The 24,133-nt window shown below is 34.1% G+C and overlaps 2 protein-coding genes across 2 annotated transcripts; one reads left to right on the plus strand and one right to left on the minus strand.

Annotated features, from left to right (window-relative positions):
• Positions 1–394: 394 nt before the first annotated feature.
• On the plus strand, positions 395–6,464 carry LOC110708300 (fatty-acid-binding protein 1-like). Its single transcript, XM_021886402.1, has 4 exons — positions 395–855; positions 3,152–3,401; positions 5,461–5,552; positions 6,096–6,464. Exons 1-4 carry the CDS (start codon positions 450–452, stop codon positions 6,209–6,211), a joined length of 864 nt encoding a protein of 287 aa, XP_021742094.1. The 5' UTR covers positions 395–449; the 3' UTR covers positions 6,212–6,464.
• A 1,885-nt stretch (positions 6,465–8,349) lies between these two features.
• LOC110708301 (ribosome-recycling factor, chloroplastic-like) lies at positions 8,350–14,779 on the minus strand. Its single transcript, XM_021886403.1, has 11 exons — positions 14,585–14,779; positions 14,165–14,315; positions 13,975–14,044; positions 13,748–13,843; positions 13,427–13,524; positions 12,435–12,546; positions 11,608–11,649; positions 10,188–10,244; positions 10,049–10,099; positions 9,156–9,212; positions 8,350–8,777 (listed from the first exon to the last, which is right to left on the minus strand). The coding sequence occupies exons 1-11, from the start codon at positions 14,664–14,666 to the stop codon at positions 8,760–8,762; spliced, it is 834 nt and encodes a 277-aa protein (XP_021742095.1). The 5' UTR covers positions 14,667–14,779; the 3' UTR covers positions 8,350–8,759.
• Between the last annotated feature and the right edge of the window lie 9,354 nt (positions 14,780–24,133).

Below are 24,133 nucleotides of genomic sequence, written 5' to 3' on the forward strand. Positions count from 1 at the left end.
ACCGTAGAAGAATCGAACCAGTTATAAACTGAACCGAAAAAGAACCGAACTGTTTCTAACCTGAAACCGTTTCCAACCCGAAACTGTTTGAACCAGGATAATAACCGTTTACACCAAACCGTTAACAAACCACGACCCGTCTGCACCGAACCGTTTACTACCCGGACTGTTTACAACCCGAACCGAATTAAAACCGCTCAAGAATAAACCAAAACTGAATCGAATCGATAATTATTTAAACCGAATTGAAACCAACCCGCGAGACACTTAAACCGATTTCAAACCGACCCAATTTGATACCGAACTGATTTTAAACCGAATCGAACCCGAACTGTTAAACCGTTTCGACAGTAATGCATTTAAGTGAGAATTGGTTATGCTTTCACAAAGTCGTACAATTCAATTGACAACAAAGGAAGTACTACTCCTAGTATTTACACCCAACAATAATGGGATCATTGCGCTTCCCCTTCTCATCGTTCCCTCCGCCATTCAATCCCAAATCCTCCGCCTCCTCCGCCACTTCCCTCCGCCTTCTCACTGCCGCAGGCGCCTCCATTGCCGGCGCTTGTGCCGGCATTGCTATCACTCAAAATTTTGACAAACACCCAATTATTCAAAATACACTTGATTTCTTACTCACCCATCTTCCCTTTACCCCAAATGCTCCTTCTTCCTCTTCTCCTTTATGGGGTTGTCTTTCTCTCTCCTCTGACGTCACCCCTCCTGATGTCACTGAACCTAAAACCGGGGTTTTGTTTCCTTCCATTGTTAAGGATTCACAGACATTGCTGGGTATTGGATTGAGGAGGAAGAGTTTGTTTGGGCTTAAGAACATTGATGTTTATGCTTTTGGTATACTTCTTAAAACTGTTTTCTTTGATTTTGCTGGTTAATTTTTATGATTTTTGTGTGATTTTGTTGATGGGTTTTGTGTGATTTTGTTCAATTATCATTACTAGTTACTATTTATGATTTTTGAAACCCCATTGTTAAATTTTAATTTATGATTGATTCTTGATTGTTTGATTTAGTGGGTTAATTTTAATTTCTTACTAAATTATGATTAAGGTAGTAGATTAGTTTTTCTAAGTTGGGAACATTTTATGATTAATTGAGGGTGCAATAAAAAATAAAAAGATGCCTTTCTTTCTTTGGAAAAAGCTTTAGAATTGGGTGCAACGAAAGAAGATGCCTTTCTTTCTTTGGAAAAAGTTATGGAATTTTAAGATATTGTGCTGAATTATGTGTTGAGGTATTGAGCATTACGAAAACTTAGTCATTCGACAAATTAACTAGAAAATAAAGGCAATAAAGCAATAAAGGATGCTCAACAATTAACATGAGGAAAAACCTTAAGTAAAAATCCCACGAATTTCAGCTGCCAAAATATTCACTACATGAAAATTATTATGATACAAAAATCCCAAATTTATAAGGCGAGTAAAATACATCACTCACAATGATTGTATATCAACTCATAAAGGAGCTCTCAATGAATTGTTTATGGAGAAAGAGCACACTTTTGTGTTCTCAAGTAGTTGGATTCTCGGATGCCTCATAAAATTTCCCAACATCTTATATAGGGTGTAGAGGATGAGAAGGAAAAACGTATGCCAAGAAAAGTGGAGAAGCCTCTTCCACCTAAACATATCCTCTTACAAAGTTACAAATGTAATAACATACTAACATATTTTGGGCTGAATAACAGTAAGTGCCAATAGTAATCCCAGATTTGTAGTTTAAATGACAAAGGTTCATTTAAGAGCATTCCAATGCTCCTTATATTGTTGAGCTACCAAAGGAGGGCGCTTAATTTAAATGTGAGTGATTAATCTACAACTTTAATCTCAACTCATCATTCATTGAGGAGTTTGAGATATAGAATTTTGTACAGCAAAGATGCATCTTTTCCATAGATTAGTGTTTAATCACCCAATAAGATAGTGCGATTGATAGTCTTATTTATGGCATAGTCTGTTCTAGTCTAATCTTGCATTTTCTATAAGCATAGTGAGCTGTTATATGCACAATAATCCTGGAATAGAGCATTTTAATGCTACTCTCTCAATCTCAAATTTTTCGCTCCATTTGACTTTTTAAATATAAAGAATATCAATTTGACTAAAATTTATGCACTACGATATAAGAAATTACACAAGGTATTATCATATGGGAAATTGTTAGATTTATCTTAACATGTACTTTCAATATATTAACTTTTTTTTATAATTTTTGCATTCATGTATGGTCAAATTTGAATCCTAGATGTTGTGAAAAGTGAATGGAGCAACTAATTTGATACAGAGGAAGTATTAAATAGAACCTTTTGTCCTTTAAGAAACTACAAATTTGGGGCTAGACTTTGACATACCTTATTAACTTCTGGTTATGTTGGCTTCTTTGATTTTGGCTATGGAGGCTATCTTGACCGTTGAAGATCACTCTCCAATTATATCTTCATTTCGTGTTCTGTTGGAAGGCATCTTGGTACCTTAGGTTGCATTATCTACAACTAGAGCAGATTATGAAGGTATAAAAGAGGTACATGGTTCCAGGGTCTTGTTATGGATCTTGGTGTTCCATTAAGGCCTTACCTTTGTGTTCTTCAACAGCCAAAGTGCTATCTGACCAAGAATGATGCCTACTCCAAGACAAAGTTCTATTAAATACTCTATGCTGCAACATTACTTTTACTTTAAAATCCTATTGAATTAGAGAAAGTCTTTGTTTATATCCGAGATTGATCAATCTCACACACATGAACAGTGAACAATTTTACGATTCATGTGTGTGAGATTGATCAATCCCAGATATAAACATAGACCTCCTCTACTGAAATATTGGTAATGATCTTTATATTTCGATACAATAATCTTACAATCCCTTAATCGTTGTGCATGACTGTTAAAAGACATTGGAATAGCGGCAATAGCCTTATTGTATTCCGTAGCATCACCATCTGATGTAAACATACATGTATGTCAAACTGATTTCTTCCTGAATTTTTTAACAAAGATGGTCAAATCTGTACAGTTGCACAGGTAATCAAGAGTGGAAGTAATCAGTGAAATTGGCTACATGATATTTTTAATATTTAAATTTTAATTTAATTTAATTTTTTTTCTTTTTATTTTTTTGTTATGGACAGGTTTATATGCTGATGAAGATGATGTGCAGAAGAATCTGAAGGATAAGTACGGGGAATATTCTGCTTCTGATCTGAAAGACAATAAGGGTTTCACTGAAGATCTGCTGGAAAGTGATGTAAATTTGACTGTGAGGCTACAAATAGTATATTCTAGATTGAGCATACGATCTGTGCAGAGTGCTTTTGAAGAGTCGGTTGGAAGCAGACTTCAGAAGTTTGGGGTGGATGATAACAAAGAATTGCTTCACAGGTAACTCAGTTAGTCAATTTCAAAATCTATTACAATGTGTTTGGTATGCTTTTGAAGCTTCTACAATTCAGAGGCTCTAGAGCACTCTTTCCATCTTCTAATCATACCTTAGATTTGCCAGCTTTAATTTATGTCAATTTTTATGCTTACTACCTGATGTTTAGGCATAAACTTCTGTTTGGGACTATAAATTCAAACAATACTGTTTACTCTGTACCTTATAACATTATTTTTTGTGACTATTTGCCTTATTCCACCAATCAATTTTTACTATGTATAACAATTTGTTTGAAGTCATATACTCTTATAGTTTCACCATTTTCAATTGCTCTTTATAATTGGGCTAATCACTCAACTTTATTCATCCATTCCTTTTTTTCTTTCTGCTGCCTGTCCCGCTCTTCATAAAAGTTCACTTCTTCATATTTCATTTTTTTTTTAGTATGATAAACAACCATTTTGATGCTGCACAAAATTGCGGCAGCATTCTAACAAGTCAATTGCTGAGTAGCTGTAGCATTATGGAAAGCTCCTATGTATTCAGAATAATAAGTCAAAATTGAGGACTATTCTAAAGAGTATAATGGGACATTTTGGTGAATCTTTGTCAAAATTTTCAGATTTAACTTTGGAAAATCTTTTACTTTGTATTAACTTTGTAATGTATGTAATTCTAACTCTTAACAACTTGAACAAAACTTTCCAAAAAAATTTAGAGACTCTCATTGTGAACTATAAAGGACATTTTCTGATTGAATTTTACGTGTGAATCAAATTCATTCCTTCTGCTTTCCTCCTCCCATGCTATACCTCAACCTCACATTGTTTCACTGCCATCCTACTTAATCAGTGCACAGCACCACTAACTCGTAGGCCATGGTGCCATACTTCCATCTAGTATTGGTACATTACAACTCTGCCCTTCTGCACCTTACTACAAATTGTTGTGCAAGGAAAGTTGGGTGCACCATCATCCTGTGATCAATGGTGCAATCTGGTACTGGCTCATTACAGCTCCTTGTGCATCCATTCATCTAACCCTAAGTTGTTGCACAAGGAAATTTGGGTGGATGACTGGATGAGGACATCTTAACTTTAGCTGCAAGACTTGGTAGTTAGTTATTCTATGCCATACATAAATCTTGCTTACTTTTTGTGCTTTCTTATTTATGTACCTCTTCCGTTTCTTTATAATTGCAATACACCTTCTTAGCGTTTTATTTAAGGAAGGGAATAGAGAAGGTAAGCAGATGGATTAATCTAAAAAATTTAAACCATAACAATTTAACTCTTTCTTTTTAAAATCAATGTTAAGATTATTTAATTTAGTCTAATACTCTAATGTCTTTATTAAACCGCCGTGCCAAAATGGTGTGTTACTATAAAGAAATAGAGTAAGTACTTCATATATAACTATACAAGTCAACTTTCTTGGAGGACAGTTAATTCAAAGTGCTATTTATTTAAGAGTGTTAAAGTAAAAATAATTGTACAATTTTCAAAGGAGATTATCTCTGGTCAATAAATGCTGTAAACCTTTTGAAATCCATTGAGCAGTAGGGTAATTTATATATGCTATGGATAAAGCATTTGTCAACCAGAAGGTTTTTACTTTTGACCATCATGGAAGCAGAGTTTTAAGTGGCTTTGATGGTAGGGCATGTGCGTTTATTACACCTCACAGAGTCATGGTCCAACTGATAGGGTTATGAGTACTTAATCGCCCTTGTAGATTATTATGTTTATATTGGAGCACATAGTTGGTACTCTTGGTAGATTCTGAAGAAGTTTATAAAAATAATTAGTAACTCAATGGCCAAGAACATTATACTACCTTTTTTTTTTTTTGACACGTATTCCTTTTTGGGAAGTTTTTTTTTAGTCGACGCATATTCCTTTTTAATCAACTCAATGTCCAAGCCTAAATTGAATTTGTCATCTAAAATGGAATAGAGGAAGTAAATTATAAACAAGGACCAAAATGGAGCAGAGACTTTCTATATTGTAAGGAACGCATTATCAATTGAGCATGATTGAGCTAACATATGGTTCATTGCAGATTTACTTCTCAGTTCAAAGATGAAATGAAAATACCAAAGGGTTCTGTTATAGAGTTGTCCAGGGAGCATGGTCATGTGCTTCGCACAAAAAGTAAGCTCTCTCTCTCTCAGTATAAATATTTTGCGTAGCAAGTTTATTTAAGAAGCCATTACTCCTATATGGAAGTAATGGAACTGAATATGAGAGGGGCTATATACATTTAAGGAAAGAGAATGGTTTTTTTTTTTTTTTTACTACGTATGTTATTTCATCTGTCCAATAAGCATGTTGTGAAATGGTTAAATACCACTCTCTGTGTTTCTTTTTATTTGTTACGTTTTGACGTGTGGTCAACTTTAAAAACTTTGACTACAAGATTTATAAAGATCAAAACCATATCAATTAGAATATTGTTAGATTTGTATTGAAATTAAATTTTAAAATATCTATTTTTTACATATCCTATTGAACATGTTTGTGGTCAAAGATGTGCATTGGAGACCGTACAAGTCAAAATGTAACAAATAAAAAGAAACAAAGTGAGTAATTGAACTTCCTCAAAGTGAGTAGTTACACTGATATTGCATAAAAGTATGATTGCTAAGTTAGATATTTAGTTTGTACTTGCATAAATATATGTTTGAACTTTTGCAGTTAACGGAGATGAGGTGGGGAGCATTGAGAGCAAACTTCTTTGTCAATCAGTACTGGATTTATACATTGGTGAAGATCCATTTGATCGACAAGCAAAAGAGCATATATTTATCTAGATGTCTTTCTATTAGAAGCACCCTGGTAAGCTGTGATACTAACACAGTGGGATAGAGTGTGATACTAAGTTTGGTTGCAAAATGCGAGTATTTATCTAGATGTCTCTCTATTAGAAGCACCCTGGTAAGCTGTGGTACCTGGGGTGTCAACTCTACCCAAATCTCCCACTACTTATATTTGTATCATAGTGTAGATTTTACCAATAATATTTGCACATTTGTGTAAATAAATGTAATTTGAGTGTCAAGTGCATACTTCATCTTTTCTTCTCTTTTCAATCTGGAAATAAGCATACCCTAGAGTTTAGTGAAGGAATACAAACTGAAAAATAGAAGAAAGGCATTGATGTCGGTGTTTCACTCTGCAGTTCATCTCTTTATTAGCTTGTCTATAACAATAATTACTAATAAAATTTGCAAGGCAGGAGTCTAAGATGGAACTGTATCATCAATCCTCAGTCTTTGTTTGACCTCTAATCGTTCTTTTATTTTATATCATACAAGTTGATCTACTACCTCCGTTACAGGTTATGTGCAATGATTAGATATTTTCCCTCGCTGCTTTATGTCAAATCGTTGCACAGAGGTAGTATTTGATTTCCATATGACAGATTTCAACAGTGTAAAACCGACATTGTCATGAATTCTTAAGGGGGTATTGCTATAAATTCGATAGATTGAGTTAGACAAGTTGCCACATATGCTTGTTAAGTAAATGGATGTGAACAAATGTTACTTGGGAGTGTAAAGCAACAATAGAGATGGAGAAAATCAAGATCAATGGCAGCTTCAATAGAAGACATGGTCACCCCTACGGCAGTCCTACCCATTTGAGACATTCAACTCATTTTTCATAGGGTTTTCGTTAAGCAGCCAAAGATGGTAGTGATGTTAGTGGAGGATGGAGACAAAGAAGATGATGGTGGAAGATGGACATGAAGACTTTGATGTTGAAAATGGTGGTGTCAGTGGAAGATGGGTGGAGATTGGGGAAGGAGAAGGAAGCTTGTGTATACAGAGTCAAGTAATGCTAGCCTTCATACAACGAGGAAGTGCAAATGAAGGGTTGTGACTTGTGAGCCACACAATAAGTGAAAAAAGGTACAAAGAAGAGAGATATAGGAAAAGTGAAAAAAGGTACAAAGAAGAGAGATAGGATAAGTGAAAAAAGGTGGTGTGAGTCTCACTCTTTCTTGTCAGATATAAATTAACCTGCAAAATAGAGAAAAAATTGTGGAAACCATTACTACTGAGAGTGTATTTTGCATCATTGAAATTCCACTGGTACCATTTGATAACTGTCTAATTTTGCAACGAAATGACATTCTCACCCCTATTAGCCTGTTAGACACCCCAAATGAGGCTCATTGTTAGCCGTTTGAAATGCCTCTCATTATACTTTAGTTCTATATGATTCGGCATGAGTATAATAAATCATAAGTTGGCTATATACTCATAATAAATCAAATTTCCGTTAGGTTTATGTATTATACTCATAAGTTTTATATGATTCAGCATATGACACCACCATTAGATCTACGTATTTTGTCCATCAAATAGATCAACTGGGGCGCCCTTCGTTTAACTAGGCAAGTAGTCTTTACTACTTGAGAAACTTCATTGTTAAAGATATTGGTCGGAAAATATAGCATTGAAGGCGTTCAATACCAGCAAGGTACTCATGCGTACATGTATGGAATACTATGGATGACAAAGTTCCTATATAGTTCTCTCCAGTCTCCACCTTGCCCTGTTGTGCTGCTATTTCCCTTGACCCTCTGTTTCAGTAACAATCTATATTTGCTGTCTAAGTCCTTTAAACATTAAGTCTTATTTCAACTTAATGAAATTTGAACTTTCAGACAATACAAAGAGAGAGGTAGGAGACTTGACCATCTTCCATAAAAGCACCATCAACAAGTGTGCGTTGCGTAACATAGGCACCTAGCACTAGCAGATTTCAAAACTTGGGCTGAGATAGCACTAGAACTTCTGGGTTTCCCAGTGTTACATTCTAATACTGACTGACCAATTGATTAAAGCCATATCCTTAAGTCGCCGTAAATAGTTACAAATTATACGAAGTATAAAAATCAACTTTTGACCTGACCGAAATAACAATTAAGTGCAAAATGATAAGCAATCTACCAATATTGCTAATTTGCTATAACAGATTAATAGGGCAACTGAACTACACAGTATACGGCAGCAATTACACAAGAAGAGGCACATTTACAAGCTTTATCAAGTATGTATGAGCAAATTTTTCAACTGTTTAAAGTGGTTATCATCTTCCACTGAATCTTCCAACAAAAAAAAAAAAAAAAACAGAAAAAAAATATTCCACTAGACCCTATTACAAACATGATAATCAGAGTAGTCCATTTCTATCAAGGTTTGATAAATCAAAACCTATTTTCGAGAAATTTGAGTGCTATTCACAAGAGAAACCGCCAAGGAAAGCTCTAGCATCATATTTTACCATTAAGGACATTGGAGCCACAGTTGTAACGTTTGCAAAGCTACAGCTCTTTCAGCTCTTAGTCTCTTAGACTTTCATCAACTCCTGAAAAGGAAATATGAATCAAAATCATCATATGAAAGGACAAAATATCAAAGAAATAAAATTTGTTTACATTTCATGTATATGTAACCAATGAAATTGTGAAGCTAATTCAAACTCAAGAGCATGAGGACTGAGAGCGACAATCTCAGTGAATTAAGAACAGCTTAAATCACATTTAACAGGTTAATTTCCTCATAATTCCACTTAAACAAAAGTAATAAGATTTCGACCCAAGAAAAAATAAGAGTAATAAACGCTTGTGCAGTTAGGCTCATTCCTCACAACAGAGAGCATCACATGCATATGAAAAAGAGTAAATTTAATTAGACCTGTTTCTGACTGCTATAAATCACAATCAAGAAAGATTTAACTCAGTACCTGTTCTTTCTGCTTGTAGATAGACTCAACCTTCTTCATGTACTCATCAGTCAGCTTCTGTAATAAAACAATATAAATCCAGTGGCTAAGTCCTCTCCAAAAATATCAAAAAAGGGTATAATAAAGGTAGCACATTTTTTAACTCCCTAGAACTACTCCACTTTTTGAAAAAATTAAAAAAAAAAAACTACCTAAATGAGTTTTCTGTTTTTTAAACAGCCTAAAGTCAATGATTTTTATTTGAGTAACACTGCTTGTTGATAGTTTTTGCCACAATATACTACATCGGTTGGCAGATATTGAATAATTGCACATATATCGTGAGCACCATCTCACCCCAATGCATCAAAGCTGTTAGACCAGATATAGCCAAGCCCAAAACTTTCACAATGCAGATGATCTAGCATTTACATTTACATTTACATGTATACACTTCCTTTTCTTGAAATCCTACCACCTCATACAGATACTAACTCCGTTTGATATAATTTGCAACGAAGGAATATTTTATGTCTCACAAATAAAATACCCCTTTGTAGCAAATAATATGAAACAAAGGTAGTATTTTCTTTCTTGAGTTGACCATTTATTCAGAACTTCATATATCTTCATATTTAAAATATAGCAACCAAGTACAAACCAAACCTCATCTTCCCAGATAGATCACAGCTACATGACTGCATTATCCATTGGCTTTCTAAAAGGTCATCTTAAAAGTTCTTATCCATATAAAAACCTGCCAGCTTCTTGCCCCTAAGTCACATGGATGACGTATTGACGTGTAAGATCAATCAGACAACCTCCCGCCCCCACACCCCCAAACACACAAGGCCCAGTCGTAAACACCACTTGGTTAAATGCATCAATTGTAAAGTTGTGAAGCATAGTATTACCTGTAGATCAGCAGATAGGTCTTTCACGTTGTCTTCTGATAGTTTTTTCTCCTGTGAAGACAAAGACAGAGACAAAGAAATTTCAGTGAACATTCACATAAAGTCAAAACTACAGAATTACTGATTAAAAGATCAACACCTTCTCAAGTTTTTCATAAGCCTTCAGAGCATCTCTTCTTATGTTCCTAACTGCAACCTATGAGAACAAATTTTGCAAGAGAACAAGCACTTGTTAGTTTGCCACCAGAAAAATGATCAAACTACAACATATCTCAGAGTGCTGTATGAAAGAGTGATATACCAAGCTGCAGATCTCAAGATGTAGAGTTACTTACTACAATGTTGGATTAAGCTCTGATTTTAAATTATCTATGCTAATAGGAAGGTCAGCTGAAGCTTGGCTCTTTTTATCTCATCTATAGAGCAAAGTCCACAAGCATGCAGATCAGCTAGTATGCAAGAATTAAATTGTATAATTTGTAAAGACAATTTAAAACCCTAAACTCAGTTATGCTTATGCATCAATGCAGATTGCAGAATCAATTCTACAAAAATTATTCACTTTTTTTTTTTTTTTTTTTTTGTTGGTGGGGGGCTTATGCAAGTCAACTTTACAAAGAATTTGCAGAATCTGTAACGATGAAACTAATACTTCCTCCGTTTCTTTATAGTTGCAAAACTTCCTAAAATGAAAATGTCACAATAGTTGCAACCCACTATAAAAGGAAGGTTTTGAAGGTGAAAATTGTACTATCACCTTTATAGCTCATGGCCCACTTGATTATAATCCTAACAACCTCTAAACCCCATTTTAAGTGTATTATATTATTATGTAAGGTCCACTTTTCATAAATACCGTGATACAGTGTATGTTGCAACTATAAAGAAACGGAGGAAGTAATTAATTAAATCAATTACCAAGTGTTTTTTACATTTATGGGGTGACCTTTAACAAAAAATTTGTGGGAACATTTTACAATTGTGGGGATTGCTGAATCCTCACTAACCTCTCAATCTCAACCCGTGAGACGCATGCTCACATAAATGGGAGAAGCATCTAGTGTCCAACTGTTGCTGAGCAGTTTTTGGATATCAAACGGACCTCCCCAGAAGGTAATTTTAATGTGGCCGGGACTACCTAGACATTTAAGCCACAATTCCTTTCTAACTGATAATGCATTAATGCATACAGAAGCCTACATGTGTCAAACTATTAAATTCCGCTATTAAAGAATAAATGCAATACAAATGGCTTCTTCTGATCAACATAAGGCCTAACATTAACCATCAGAAGTTCAATTGCTGATTAGCTGGTTTATGCAAACATGGTCAGCCCATCAGCACAGGTATGCAGGGTATTGACAAGAGATACAAATAAAGCATTTCCCTAGAAGATGTAGTAGAGACTAGAGCCAAAGTTTCAGATTTAGGCTACTGACCAGCTGCTCATCTAATAATGAGCTGTCAGTACTCAGTACTACTTATCGAGCTTTGGATTTTTATTTTTTTAAATTAATACCAAAAAGAAAGGTATAAAAAATTACTAGATGAAAACAAACCTTTCCTTCTTCTGCGAGTTTAGAAACAACTTTTGAAAGCTCCTGCAACAGAGATGCAAGAATTTTAATACTGAAGTCAAATAAAATATTCCAAGAAACTAGTATGAAATGAGCAGTGTAGATATAAATTATAAAGCCAGCTTCTAAGAAGAAAATTCACTCAGTTTTATCTACTGAAATTGATTTATATCTGGTCACTGTTTATATTGTAATGATTGGATAAAAGTGAAGGTGATGATTGGATAAAAGTGAAGGTGTTACTTAGCATAAAGCATTTACAACACTAATATTGGGGAAAAATTTAGTTTAATTGAACCATTGATTGATACCAGAGGACATGAAGTGGAATGACATATGTAAAGTGTGATATACAATACATTCTCAGCTTTGTTCGGGAGGGCCAGATATGAATAGTGAAACATCATACCGCATTTTGTTCCTTATAATATCTATTTCCTTTCAACTTATTTCTTATACCCTAAAATGCCCAAATGCAGACTATCAATTTGTATCTAGAGTCTGCACATAACCATTTGCCAAGGTCATTTTACAACAAAGTAGACAGCTTATTAGAGTAAAAACGTTAATATAAAAGTTATTATAGGCTTTATAGCATGCCAAAGTCCACTACTCCACATAGAATATAAGGATTGGATAAGTAGCAGAACTAATAAGAGGAAAAAAGTATCTCAATAGATCGTTATGCACCCAATTGCCAAATCTTGTCAGAGCAAGTCTGCACGGTTTTCATTAACAGCTTTGAGCCTTATATAACCAAACAAATGACTTTCTCTATGGTATAAGAATATAATATTATTGAAGATTACCTTCCTTCTATCTGTAGTTAAGGGAGGCAGGGACAGCCGGATAACTTCACCGTCATTACTAGGAGTTATACCAAGTTGAGAGCTCACTAATGCCTTCTCTATTGACTTCAAGCTGGAAAAACAAATATCGAGTGAGATCTATTGACCGTGTACATAAATTAAGTACGAGTAAGAAAACTTATGTGGATTCAGTTTACTACACAGATTGAGCATTGCATATATTGAAGAATGTAACAATGAGAAGAGTCGAAATTTGCATCTGAATATCAGAATTTGATGATTCATTATTTTTTTTTTCAAGTGAAACTACTTTCAGGCTCTTTCTTTCAATACGTACTACAAGGCTCTTGTCCTCACCATCAAACTCATTGAAAAACCACAATCTTGAAAAAAGGATATCTTTTTAATCAAAGCTTAAATGTTCAGAACAGAACCAAGACAAGCGATTTTAGGGTACATATAATTTCACCATCCAAAAAAAAATTCACAGGACCAAGAATGAATATATTGTCATCAACATCATGAATTCATAACTATATACATTCCTCCAAAAATATTTGAAGAAAGTTAAAAGCTAATGCCAATTCATTTCCCTAAATCCTTTTAGATCCATGCATATATATAACACTCTAATCCTAATCAAAGCACTCAAAGTAGCAAATCTAGTCCACTAGGTTAATTGCACTTTTATAAGCTTCTCTTCTTTGCCCTCTCTCAACTTCCTTGTGAATTACAGTGCCACGAAGTGCCCAATGGTAAGTTCAACTTTTCAAGTGCTGTACAAGGTATTCAACACCCTTATCATTGTTACGACATGAGTGTGATTCCATAATGCCTAAGTCGGAATAGTGTAAAATAACAATCATTATTTATAAAAGCAACAAGCTAACTTCCCCCTATACCCACCAGCGACATAAAAGTCCCCTATACAATTACAATAGATAAAAGTAAAACCCACACTGCCAATAGAATTTGACTTTCAGAAATCATACCTTGATTTGTCATAAGGTGTAATCAAAAGAGAACTGGCATCTGGGGTACTTATTTGAGCAATGCTTTTCAAGCTGACTGGAGTTCCGTAATACTCAACCTGTTCAGGCATATTTGTCAACTTAGGTAAAGGAAAGTTCAAATAGCAAGAAACTAGAATCAGAAATAAATTGCAAAATCAAAAAGGAAACTTATATTAGGCATTGAACCCAGTTTTGTAGATAAGACATTAAGAGTAGACATTCATACCACAACGATTACTTCAAATGAACTACAAGAATTAACAAAACATATGATATTGCAGGGAGATCAACGAAACGTACTTCTATCCGATCCAACATTGATGGATTAGCTCGATTTGTCCTTACAGAATTGAAATTTGAGCGTATTGTATCAATAGTCTTCTCCATCCTTTGTTTCTTAAAAAGAAAACATTCACAAACAATCAATTTCCACACCTAGACAAGCATACACAATAATGCAACAAATGCAAACAATGATTCCCAAGTCCAAGTAACATTCAAAACTCAAACTCTGGAAGCAAACTTACAGTATCCGTCTCTATCAACGACTTTTCAGCTTCGATTTCCTCCATAGTTGCACACCTAAAAGTTCCTGCTCTGAAGTAAAACCACCAAAGTACATCAAAACTTTGTAATAATACCCTCACTAGTCACTAGTTTCTTAACCCAAATTTCAACAAAAATCGAAAGGACTCAACACCGAAGTGACAATCATACCGGTTCGGCAAATGTTTTATAACAACAGCCTTCCCAGAAAACTTCTTCACACCACAATCCATCCCAACATAGTTAGCAGCAGACCTCCAAACTGAAACATTGGTTCTTGCAATTTGGTTTTGCGCAAATTTACATTCCACATTGCTAACCCCTATACAAAATCATCCAATTGATGGACCAATACTCAAAAATCAAATAAGGATACCTAATACTTACATTAATAAGCCAAAATTCACAAACTCATGAATTAAATCTTTTCCAATTCGTGTTTTCAAGGATTCCAGAATTAGAAATGACATGAAATTCAATGGAATTAGGGTTTTTATTTTCAAAATTACAAATTGTACAGTATATCATTGAATGATGAATTGAAGATGAAGTAGAAAATTGAAGAAGATGAATTTGATGAAGAAAACGAACCTTGAAGAGAGATGTTGGAGGAGTTGCGACGGCTGAAAGAGTGAAGATAGGAAGTTGCAGAGGAAAGTGAAGAAGTCGCCATTAGAGGTGAGCTTTGAGGTAAGACAGTGGAGAGAAGAAGAGTAGTGAAGTCCGAGTTTAGAGGAGAGACAATGAGCAAACGTCTACGGATAAGAGAGTGAGAAAGTGTTTTCAAAATTTAGACAGCTTGTACCCTTGTACTAGTATTAAGGGTTGTTCTCGTTGACTAAACTCAATTAAAGTGAATTAAATTGAGCTGAATTGAACTAAGCTGAGTTGAACTGAGCTGAAAATAAACTGAAATGAACTAAATTGAACTGAACTTATTAATTAGTGATTTTTAACCACGGATTAGTGATCTTTGATTATTTATTATTATACATATGTGTATATACAAATACACATATTAAAAAATTTAAGAAAAATATACTACATAATTAAAATATTTATGAAAAATATAGCAATAACATGAAACCCTAACATGAAACCCAAAACATTTTAAAAACATATACTATTTAATTAAATAATAAAATTAGTTTAAGTTGTGTAGTACTCTTATTTTGTCAATGAGTTTAACAGTAAAAATGTGTATAAAAAAATATAACCATTTGAACAATGAATTGTATCAATATTATTATTATTATTATTATTATTATTATTATTATTATTATTATTGTCGTTGTTGTTATAAGAGCTTAAAAGAATGAAATTTGGTTTTATATCATTAGCAATATCATTAGATATAAACTAAACTGAGTTGAACTGAATTGAACTGAAAATAAACGTATGAGAACAAGCCCTAAGTAACTGTATTTTTAATTCTTAAGATGGGTTACTAATCCTTTACCATATTACTATTATCTATTAATTGAGGTGATCGAGTTGGACCTAACCTGACCCATTTTGATTTTGGGTGGGTTTAGCACATAAAATTTTGGTCGGAAATTATTATTTTTTGGCGGGTCATGGACAAGATATTTTAAGAATTTTAATTAATTTTTCGATCCGAGTCAAAATGTCCGCTAGACCCGGTCAAATGCTACAGGTTTTGGACAAAAAATTATGTAAATTACTAAGGCAATTAAAAGTTAGAACATGATGCCATTACACTCCATATTACTTTTAATTGAATGTATAAAGTAAGGAAACAAACATGAAAAGGGGAAAACTTTAAAATAAAAATAAGAAATAAATAATGTTGGTCAAAGCCTCAAAGGGATTGAACATGACCATAGAGAATATCTATAAGCCCTTGAACTATTAAACCAACTCTTTTTCTCATTCCTTATGGTGCACATATTTGCCTTGTATCCACCTGGCTCCGCTATTTGCCAGTGCTTGTGGCTAAAACAATCCATCCTTTTTTTTTCTTTCTAAAGAATAGAAATAAAAGTGCGAGTAAGTCATTAGCATATAGCTTCTAAAAGTACAACAAATGTTATTGAAAGTGGTAAATTGATTTGACTCCAATCAAAATTTATGGGTACATCTATTTAATTTATTATCAAGTGTTTTCATAAGAAAGATATATTCATGTATAAGCTTACAAATTCCACATATTAGAAGTTGGGTTTATCTATCAACAATAATTATGAAAATTACTATCGCATTATAGAGATTGTGGGTATTATAGAGACAAACAATTGCTTCCTTGCTTTTAGCCGAAAAGGCCAACAGAATCAAATATGCTGCATTCATATTTGTGCCAACAGAATCAAATACGAAAAGGCATAATTTATCTGTGTCATGTTTGTCTGTACTCTGTAGTAAAAAGTTCCTGCGACAAAAGTCAGTGCACTAATATGTTTACTCGTCATTTATTAGCCAACTCTTAAGAAAAGAAATCACAAGTCTTTTTTTTAATTAATTTCTTGGGCCAAAGAGTCAAAGATCCTTTCTTTCCTTAAGAGCACTTGCAACGGGATGGAGTACTCTACCCATAGTTATCAAAATGCGATCTGAATCGTAGAACTGTGCGATTTTACGATTCTAATACACATAGTCGATCTGGATCGTCCATAGAATTTATCTGTACTAGGATCGGCCATAGGATCGGTAGAATTGTGCAGGATCGGTAGGATCGATAACGATTCTACGATACTATGGCCGATTCTATCGATTCTACAAAATAAGCTTAAAAGGAACATTTTTTTCTTAGTGGACTTAGTATGGGCTTGCTCATCTGGTTTCTTTCCAATTTATTTTTTTTCTTTATTTTTTCCCCTTAATTTTTTTTATTTTGTTTATTTTTGTTTAAAATAAGCTAAATTTGTGGGCCTACTATTGTTCTTGGTTGGTAGATACCGTGGATACAACCCTGCCTGATTTCACTCGAATTTCACTTGATCAAAGTAGCTGATTATGTTACAATGAATTTAATTATCTAATTCTATTGCAAGTATGTAAAATGTATATAAACCTTTTAATAATCTTTAGTGAGTGGAAGCTATTTTTTTTTTGGATTTTATAAACATGAAAAGCTCTAGCACAAAAAAGTAAAATGATAGTCAAGTATGAATTATGTTACTAGGTCTACCACAACTAGTACCATTTTTTTCTCTCTTCTTTTTTAGAGTTTAATTTTATTTATTTGAATTAGAATGTAAAATTAACAAAGAGTATTATAAATTTAGATTGTGTATATATACACTATCATCATGTAATGTATTTAAGGAAATAACTTTAAAAAAATTGAAATATTATTATTATATACTTAATTTAGTTTAAATATGAATAAATATTTGAAACAGTTTAGTAAAGTTTTATTTTTTGCAATTTTTGTATCTAATTTTACGATTCGATCCTACTCCCATCTTCCGATCTAAGTAGAATCCCGATCTTGATAACATTGACTCTACCCCCCCCCCCCCATTTTTCTTCAATTTGGGAGGATACTCCCATTGTGGGTAAAATTGCAAAAGTACTCCACATTGGAGTCTTTTGGAGGAAGTGGAAATGGATGAATGTTATGTATTTGTAAATACATAACATTGATTAAAATATTTTAAAAACACATGGTAGAGAGAGAAAAGAGGAGAGAGATAGGAAGAGAGAGGTCTGTAGGTGGACCCACCTATTTTTTGGTCAGATTGTTCCGCTAAAAGTTTATATATTACCATTGATTCCCCAGTGGTACTATTTATGCATAAATTTAGTACAACCGAATGCATACACTACAAAAAAAATCAATATGGCATAAACTAAAATTTGTTGCAATTCACCAAAAATCCGTTGCCAACTCTATTTAGCAACGGGTTGGAAACAAAAGTTTGTTGTTTCTAAAAGGCTTGTTGCCATGGGATTTTGGAAACCAGTTTCAAAGCAATTTTGTGCAATATTGCATCAATTTAAATATAGTTTTCATGATTGTTGCTGTTTTTGGTGCATTTGTTGCCAACTTTGGCAACAGATTACCATTGGTTGTTGCTAAAATTAGCAACAAATTATTAATGTTAGTTCCTAAAATAGCAACAAATTATTAATGTTGGTTCCTAAAAATACCTTTACCAATCTGAAATCTCACTTAGGTTAGGTCAACTCGGCTCGACTTTGCATGTAAGGCTCTTTGAATCCCTAGTCTCAAGAATCGCATTTGGTAGGAGTCGAACTTGCGACCTCAAAGTCAGATTGTGAATCTCTTACCAACTATACCAAGTACTATTTGTTTACTTCTATGCATATAATTTATAATAAGTGAACAAAATATTAGAGACGAAATTGAAAAATTTGTCTCCAAATTAGGGACAAAATAAAAAAAACCGTCTCTAAATTAGAGACGAAATTAAAATCCATCTCTATTTGATGTCATTATAGCAACAAATAATTTTATACATTACAGCAAAAAGTGGCTTACATATAAATTAACAACAATATGTAACACAACTCGTTTCCAATGGCAACAAACAAAATAATGCGTTATCAATTAGCAACAATAATTTAGAAGACTTGTTTCTAATGGAAACAATTCAAAAATTCATTGTATTTTTTGTTTTTAAATCAATACAAATAAAATATTTGTTGTCATAGTTTGTTACTATTTGGCAACAAGAGAAAAATATGATGTCGTCTAGTAACAACTAATAAGACAATTTGTTTTAAAAAGCAACAGATCAAAAATATGTAGCCATTGTTTATTAAAAACTAAAGCATAAAATGTCGCTTTTAATTAGGCAATGAAAAAATTTAGATTTGTTGCTATTTAGCAACATTTTAAAAATTGTTGCCAAACTTAGTTGCTAAAAAGCTTTTATTTTTGTAGTGATATATAATACCATTATATGCATATGTAGTATCACTGTATATTCAGTGCTACAATTTGATCATCCAATGATACCAGAAGATGCATTCGTTTGTACATATATATAATTATATTAGTACCTCCTTGTTATGCATTTATACATGTCTAACATTCCTCCCTTTAAAATCACTCAGTATTTTGGGGCATACTCCAAATATGGAGTAGTACTCCTATCATACTCCTCAGAATTAGACCCCACACCTTTCTTCCAAAAGTTGACACTTGTCAGCTCTTGTTGTTGGTCTCCCCTCCTTTTCTTCTTACTTATTACGTTTTACAACTAAACAACAATGCAATTTGAATGTTAACGGCTATTTTTAGTAGTGTATGTTAACGACTATTTATATGCGGAGTATATGTGTGTGTGTGCGTGTACAATACATATTTGTCTACATATTTCATATGTTCACAGATCTATTTAAATATACTCCTTTGTCAGAAAGACTTGCTAGGACCCGAGATTCATACAAACGCAACTGACATTATATTGAACATAGTGACCCTTATTTTTAACATAGTAACCTTATTTTAAACATATAGTAACTTTTATTAAAACTTGTATAACGTTTAATATTATTTTGAACTTGAAATACGAGGTTATGACCCTAATTTTAACATAGTGGCATTTATTATTCATATTGACCAGTATATAAAATATTTCATTACAAAAATTAACCTCTTTTAGCCTATATATATTACCAAAATGACTTTTATTTCAAAATAGTGACTTTTATTATTATTATTATAGTGACTTTTTTTATTAATAAAACAATCATAATTTCTCTAATTTTAGTGGTCCACCATAAATTAGTGTCAATCAGGTCCATTTAAGAATTTGTGCTCCTTTTTTTCAACTAAGCATATTACTTATTATGGATAATAATAATAATAATAATAATAATAATAATAATAATAATAATAATAATAATAATAATAATAATAATAATAATAATAATAATCCAAACTCTCAAAATACTCCAAATAATTTCGAATTTGATCCAAATCTTCTTAATAATCCCTAATTTTAAGCTATAATACAATTATTTACCACTCAATCTAACCTTAATAATCCAAATAACACTTCACAAAATTCAAATTTTGTTTTTCAAATTTCTCAACGTTTTTAACAAATGGAATGCTCTCCAGGAAGGGACGGTAGTAGCAATGCAACTGTGACTTCCGAAATTTGGACGATGCACCACCTTGAAGAAATTGAGGATGTTGCCGTTAAATTGTTTCCAAGGAACCAAATGTTATTATTAAAAATAAAATACCACAAAAGCAAACAAAAAAAGAAGTCACAAGCAAAAACACCACAACAAATGGATGAGTTGCAACAAGCCAACAACCGTTGATAGTTTTCAAAATTATTATTAGCAATAACATTATACAAAATTTATTACAAACCATCAAATACTATACTATTCTCACTTGTACACATAAATTATTATTAGAGACACTGACATAGTAATGTAACAAATTTATGGTAAATTAATTCGGATCAAATGACCAATAATATAGTAGTAATGAAATAGTCAAATAGATATGAAAGCATTGGTGAGAATGTTAGCAATATATACAGAATACATGATAAGAGAAGGGCCCCTAATTAGTAAGTGTTTAATTTGTTAGTAATTACTTTAGTTTATTAAATCACGTGATGCAACATTTTGTTTGTCCACAACATATTAAAATTAAATTTCTATATAGTATCAAAGGGGTGGTCGATAAAAGACGATGAAGCGCTAGTATCCAGATATATTAACACCGGGGGAGATGTTGGAGACAGTGCTTATCAAACAAAGGTTAATTAATTTGTGGAATAATATTGAAGCTCTCTAAAACAAATCACGAGAAGAAAATTAGTAAGAGGACTAAGAAAGCTTTGCAAGTTAGGTGGAACCATATAAATGAATTGGTTGGAAAATGGGTTGGATGTTACTCAGTAATTCGACGTAACCCACCACAAAGTGGAGAATCGGAGGAAGATATTGAGATGCATGCTCACGAAAGTTTTCACAAACAATATGGTAAACATTTTGTGTTGACATTATTGGCAAATTATGAGGAAAAATGGGGTGTTGGGACCATGCTACTACCTTCTAATAGTCGAGAAAGTAAAAGATCAGGGTTCGATTATTTAATAGGCGATAGTGAAGAAAATCGACATGATGGAGCTAAGAAGATGAAGAGTAAAGGTAAGGAAGGCTACTTCTTCTACCATCAACATTGATAGTTTGACCTCCACTCTTGATGAGTCTAGTCTCAAGAGGCATGAACAAGGAGAAAGGATGTATTCTTTAATCAAAGAGCGAAGTGAAAATGGAAAAAGACAAAAGGATGAGGAGACAAAAATTAGGATATTCAGCATACTAGCGGCAAATCCTAATCGTGACAACAATGATAAAGAATTGTGTTGAAAAATGAGTTTAGGGGTAGAATTATTTAGTATTAGTTATAGGAGGTTGATAGACTTGTTACAATTTCATTGTTTAAATGATATTGTGTTGTATCGACTTTTTAGTTAAATTCCAATGTTATTACAATATATTTTAGTTAATTTGTATGTTATTGTTTAGTTAGTTCAAAGTAAATGTCATTCTAATATGTAGTTCCAATTCTTGTATGTGAAATATATTATTTATATTAATTAAAACAAAATAAAAAAACCTTGTAAGCTTTACAATATGTCATGTCCTATAATAATTTCATTCTGACATAGCTTGATGATGTTGAAAGGAATGATGTCCTTTGAACAAGTGTATTATTCTCATAGTGGGTTCAGAATTATTATAAAGCTAATATATTCAGTAAGGTCAAGTGATCGGAATACCTGGGTGGAGGCCGCTTTCGATCAGTAATATAAATGCATAATTAATATTACAGCTTAATCTTAACTGAACCCTTCGGATCACACCCAAGCAATGAATGAACCGACACGACAAATTAATTCGGAAGAAATTCATGAGTCACCCGAGTAATTAATATTTAGACGTTAGAAATTCGAGCTTGGAGAGTCAAAACCGAGTATTGGATAATCTCAAATATCGAGCTAAAATTTAGGATTTGGCAAGATGGGAAAATTCTTCAAGTAACAAGTAAAATCCTAGCCACACGAAAGGCTAGAAGAGTGCGCCAAATAGGAGTGTGCCACGTGGCAGTGCGCCATGTGGCAGCACCATGTGGCTACCGCCAAGTGGCAGCAGCCACGTTGGCAGCCACCAAGTGGCAGCGCGCCACGGTGGCGGCACGTGTGGCAAGGGGCCGTGGACCCGGGTGATGGGTCATGGACATGGGCTAAAAGAAAGTGGCCCAACCAAACCCAACTTGGGGCTCAAGGTTGGGTGACACATGGTTAGCTCACAATGCATGTGATTTTCCTTGGGGACCAAGTGGGAAAGTGGTCCTCACCTAACCATGTGACACTTGTTACTTGTTCCTGCGTTTATTTAATTAAGGGTTGAATTCATCAATCTTTCCATGTGGGATCTTGTAAGGAATATTTCAAGCATTACCCCAAACTTGAACCCCACTGTGATCATACACTTAAGCATGATGGCGTCCAAAGGGAAGGAAGATAGAGCAAAAGAGTCGCCAACAAGTTTTAGGAACTTGTAAACCGTTCACAAGGTGAAGGTTACACCCCTTAACGATCCAAGAGATCGTTAACTCCAATAGGTCTGGAACCAAGACTGGAAGTTCGGGATGAAGGTACAAATCCAACCTAAAAGTGATTGAACCTGCCCTAATAATAGGCCTCTACTTTATTCTGATCGTATTCATGTGCGCTTTCTGATTAACATGCAATCATTAGGATTAACCTAAACCTGTTTATCTATGTTGGTTGAATATTAATGCACAAACAAAACTATTATTGGCGATCACTTGAATTATAATCAAATTAACCCTAAACAAAATTATTAATTATCTCATTAAGCGTGATTACAAGTACCAATTCCCTTTAAACATGCATAAAAGGTGTGATCAAGCAATAACAATAAATATATATATCAAGCAACATAAATAATCATATTAATCATCATAATAACAATCATAATTAAAATAGGAAAAATTGTCCGGAATAATCCCACCTTTAAGTCGTCCGCTAAAAATAATCCCACCTTTGGATTATTTTTAAATAATCCCACCTTTACCCCTAATCTGCTAAAATGGTCCCGGATGACCAGTGACCGGTTGAAGAGGTAATTTTTTTTTAATTAAATTTAATTTACACGTGTCACCATTTTATTTGTCCAAAATTAACAAAAACAATTAAAAAAAAGTAAAATTAAAAAAAAATCACCTTTCAGCACCACCATCCCCACCACTACCCAAAACCAAGAGCCCTTAACCACCGCCACTGATGCGCCAAACCACCGCCTCTGACGCACCAACTCGAAACCACCTCCACTGCCGCGCTGACCGGAATCCCACCCCACCCCAGCCAACCCAACCCCAAACCCCCTTTCGAAAAATCGAAAACCCACCATTCCACCAAAACCCACGACAAATCAAAAACCCTAATTCGAGGTCGGAGGAGGGCAGCTGGGATCGGGATTGGGGTTGGGAAGGTCGGAGCGATTGGAAAAGGGACGGTGGACGGAGAGGGGGCTGGGATCGGGTCGGGAAAGGGATTTTCGAGGGTTAAGGGTTGCTGGGTGTTTCCGTTTTCGTGGGGGAGGGAAGGGATTGGTGGTTCAGGGATGGGGGAGGGGGGGTGGGGTTAGTTGCGCGCCGGACCGGCGGGGGGTGTAGGGGGCTAACTGGCCGGAGCCGCGTGGCGGGGACGACGGTGGCTTGAGTGGTGTGTGGTTTCGTGAGGGAGGGAGGGGTTAGAGGGTGGTTTCGTGAGGGAGGGGTTTGAGGGTGGTTCAGAGGATGGGTGGCAGGGCGGTTGGCGCGCAGGGGTGGCAGGGTGGTCAGCGCGCAGGGGTGGCAGGGGCGGTGGTTTGGCTGGTGGTGGGTGGTTTCTAAACTAATTAATTGTTATTTTATTTTTATTTTTTATTTTTTATTGGACTAATTGGGTGCTAACACGTGTCAAGTGACTTGCTATAACAAGTTAATTGACCGGTTGGGACCATTAAAAAAGATCGGGGGGTAAAGGTGGGATTATTTAAAAATAATCCAAAGGTGGGATTATTTTCAGCGGACGGGCAAAATGTCGGATTATTGCGGGCAATTTGTCCATTTAAATAATCATGTTAAAACATAATAATAGCAAGATCCTA

The sequence above is a fragment of the Chenopodium quinoa genome, unplaced genomic scaffold (assembly GCF_001683475.1).
Source record: "Chenopodium quinoa cultivar QQ74 unplaced genomic scaffold, ASM168347v1, whole genome shotgun sequence".
Classification (NCBI taxonomy): Eukaryota; Viridiplantae; Streptophyta; class Magnoliopsida; order Caryophyllales; family Amaranthaceae; genus Chenopodium; species Chenopodium quinoa.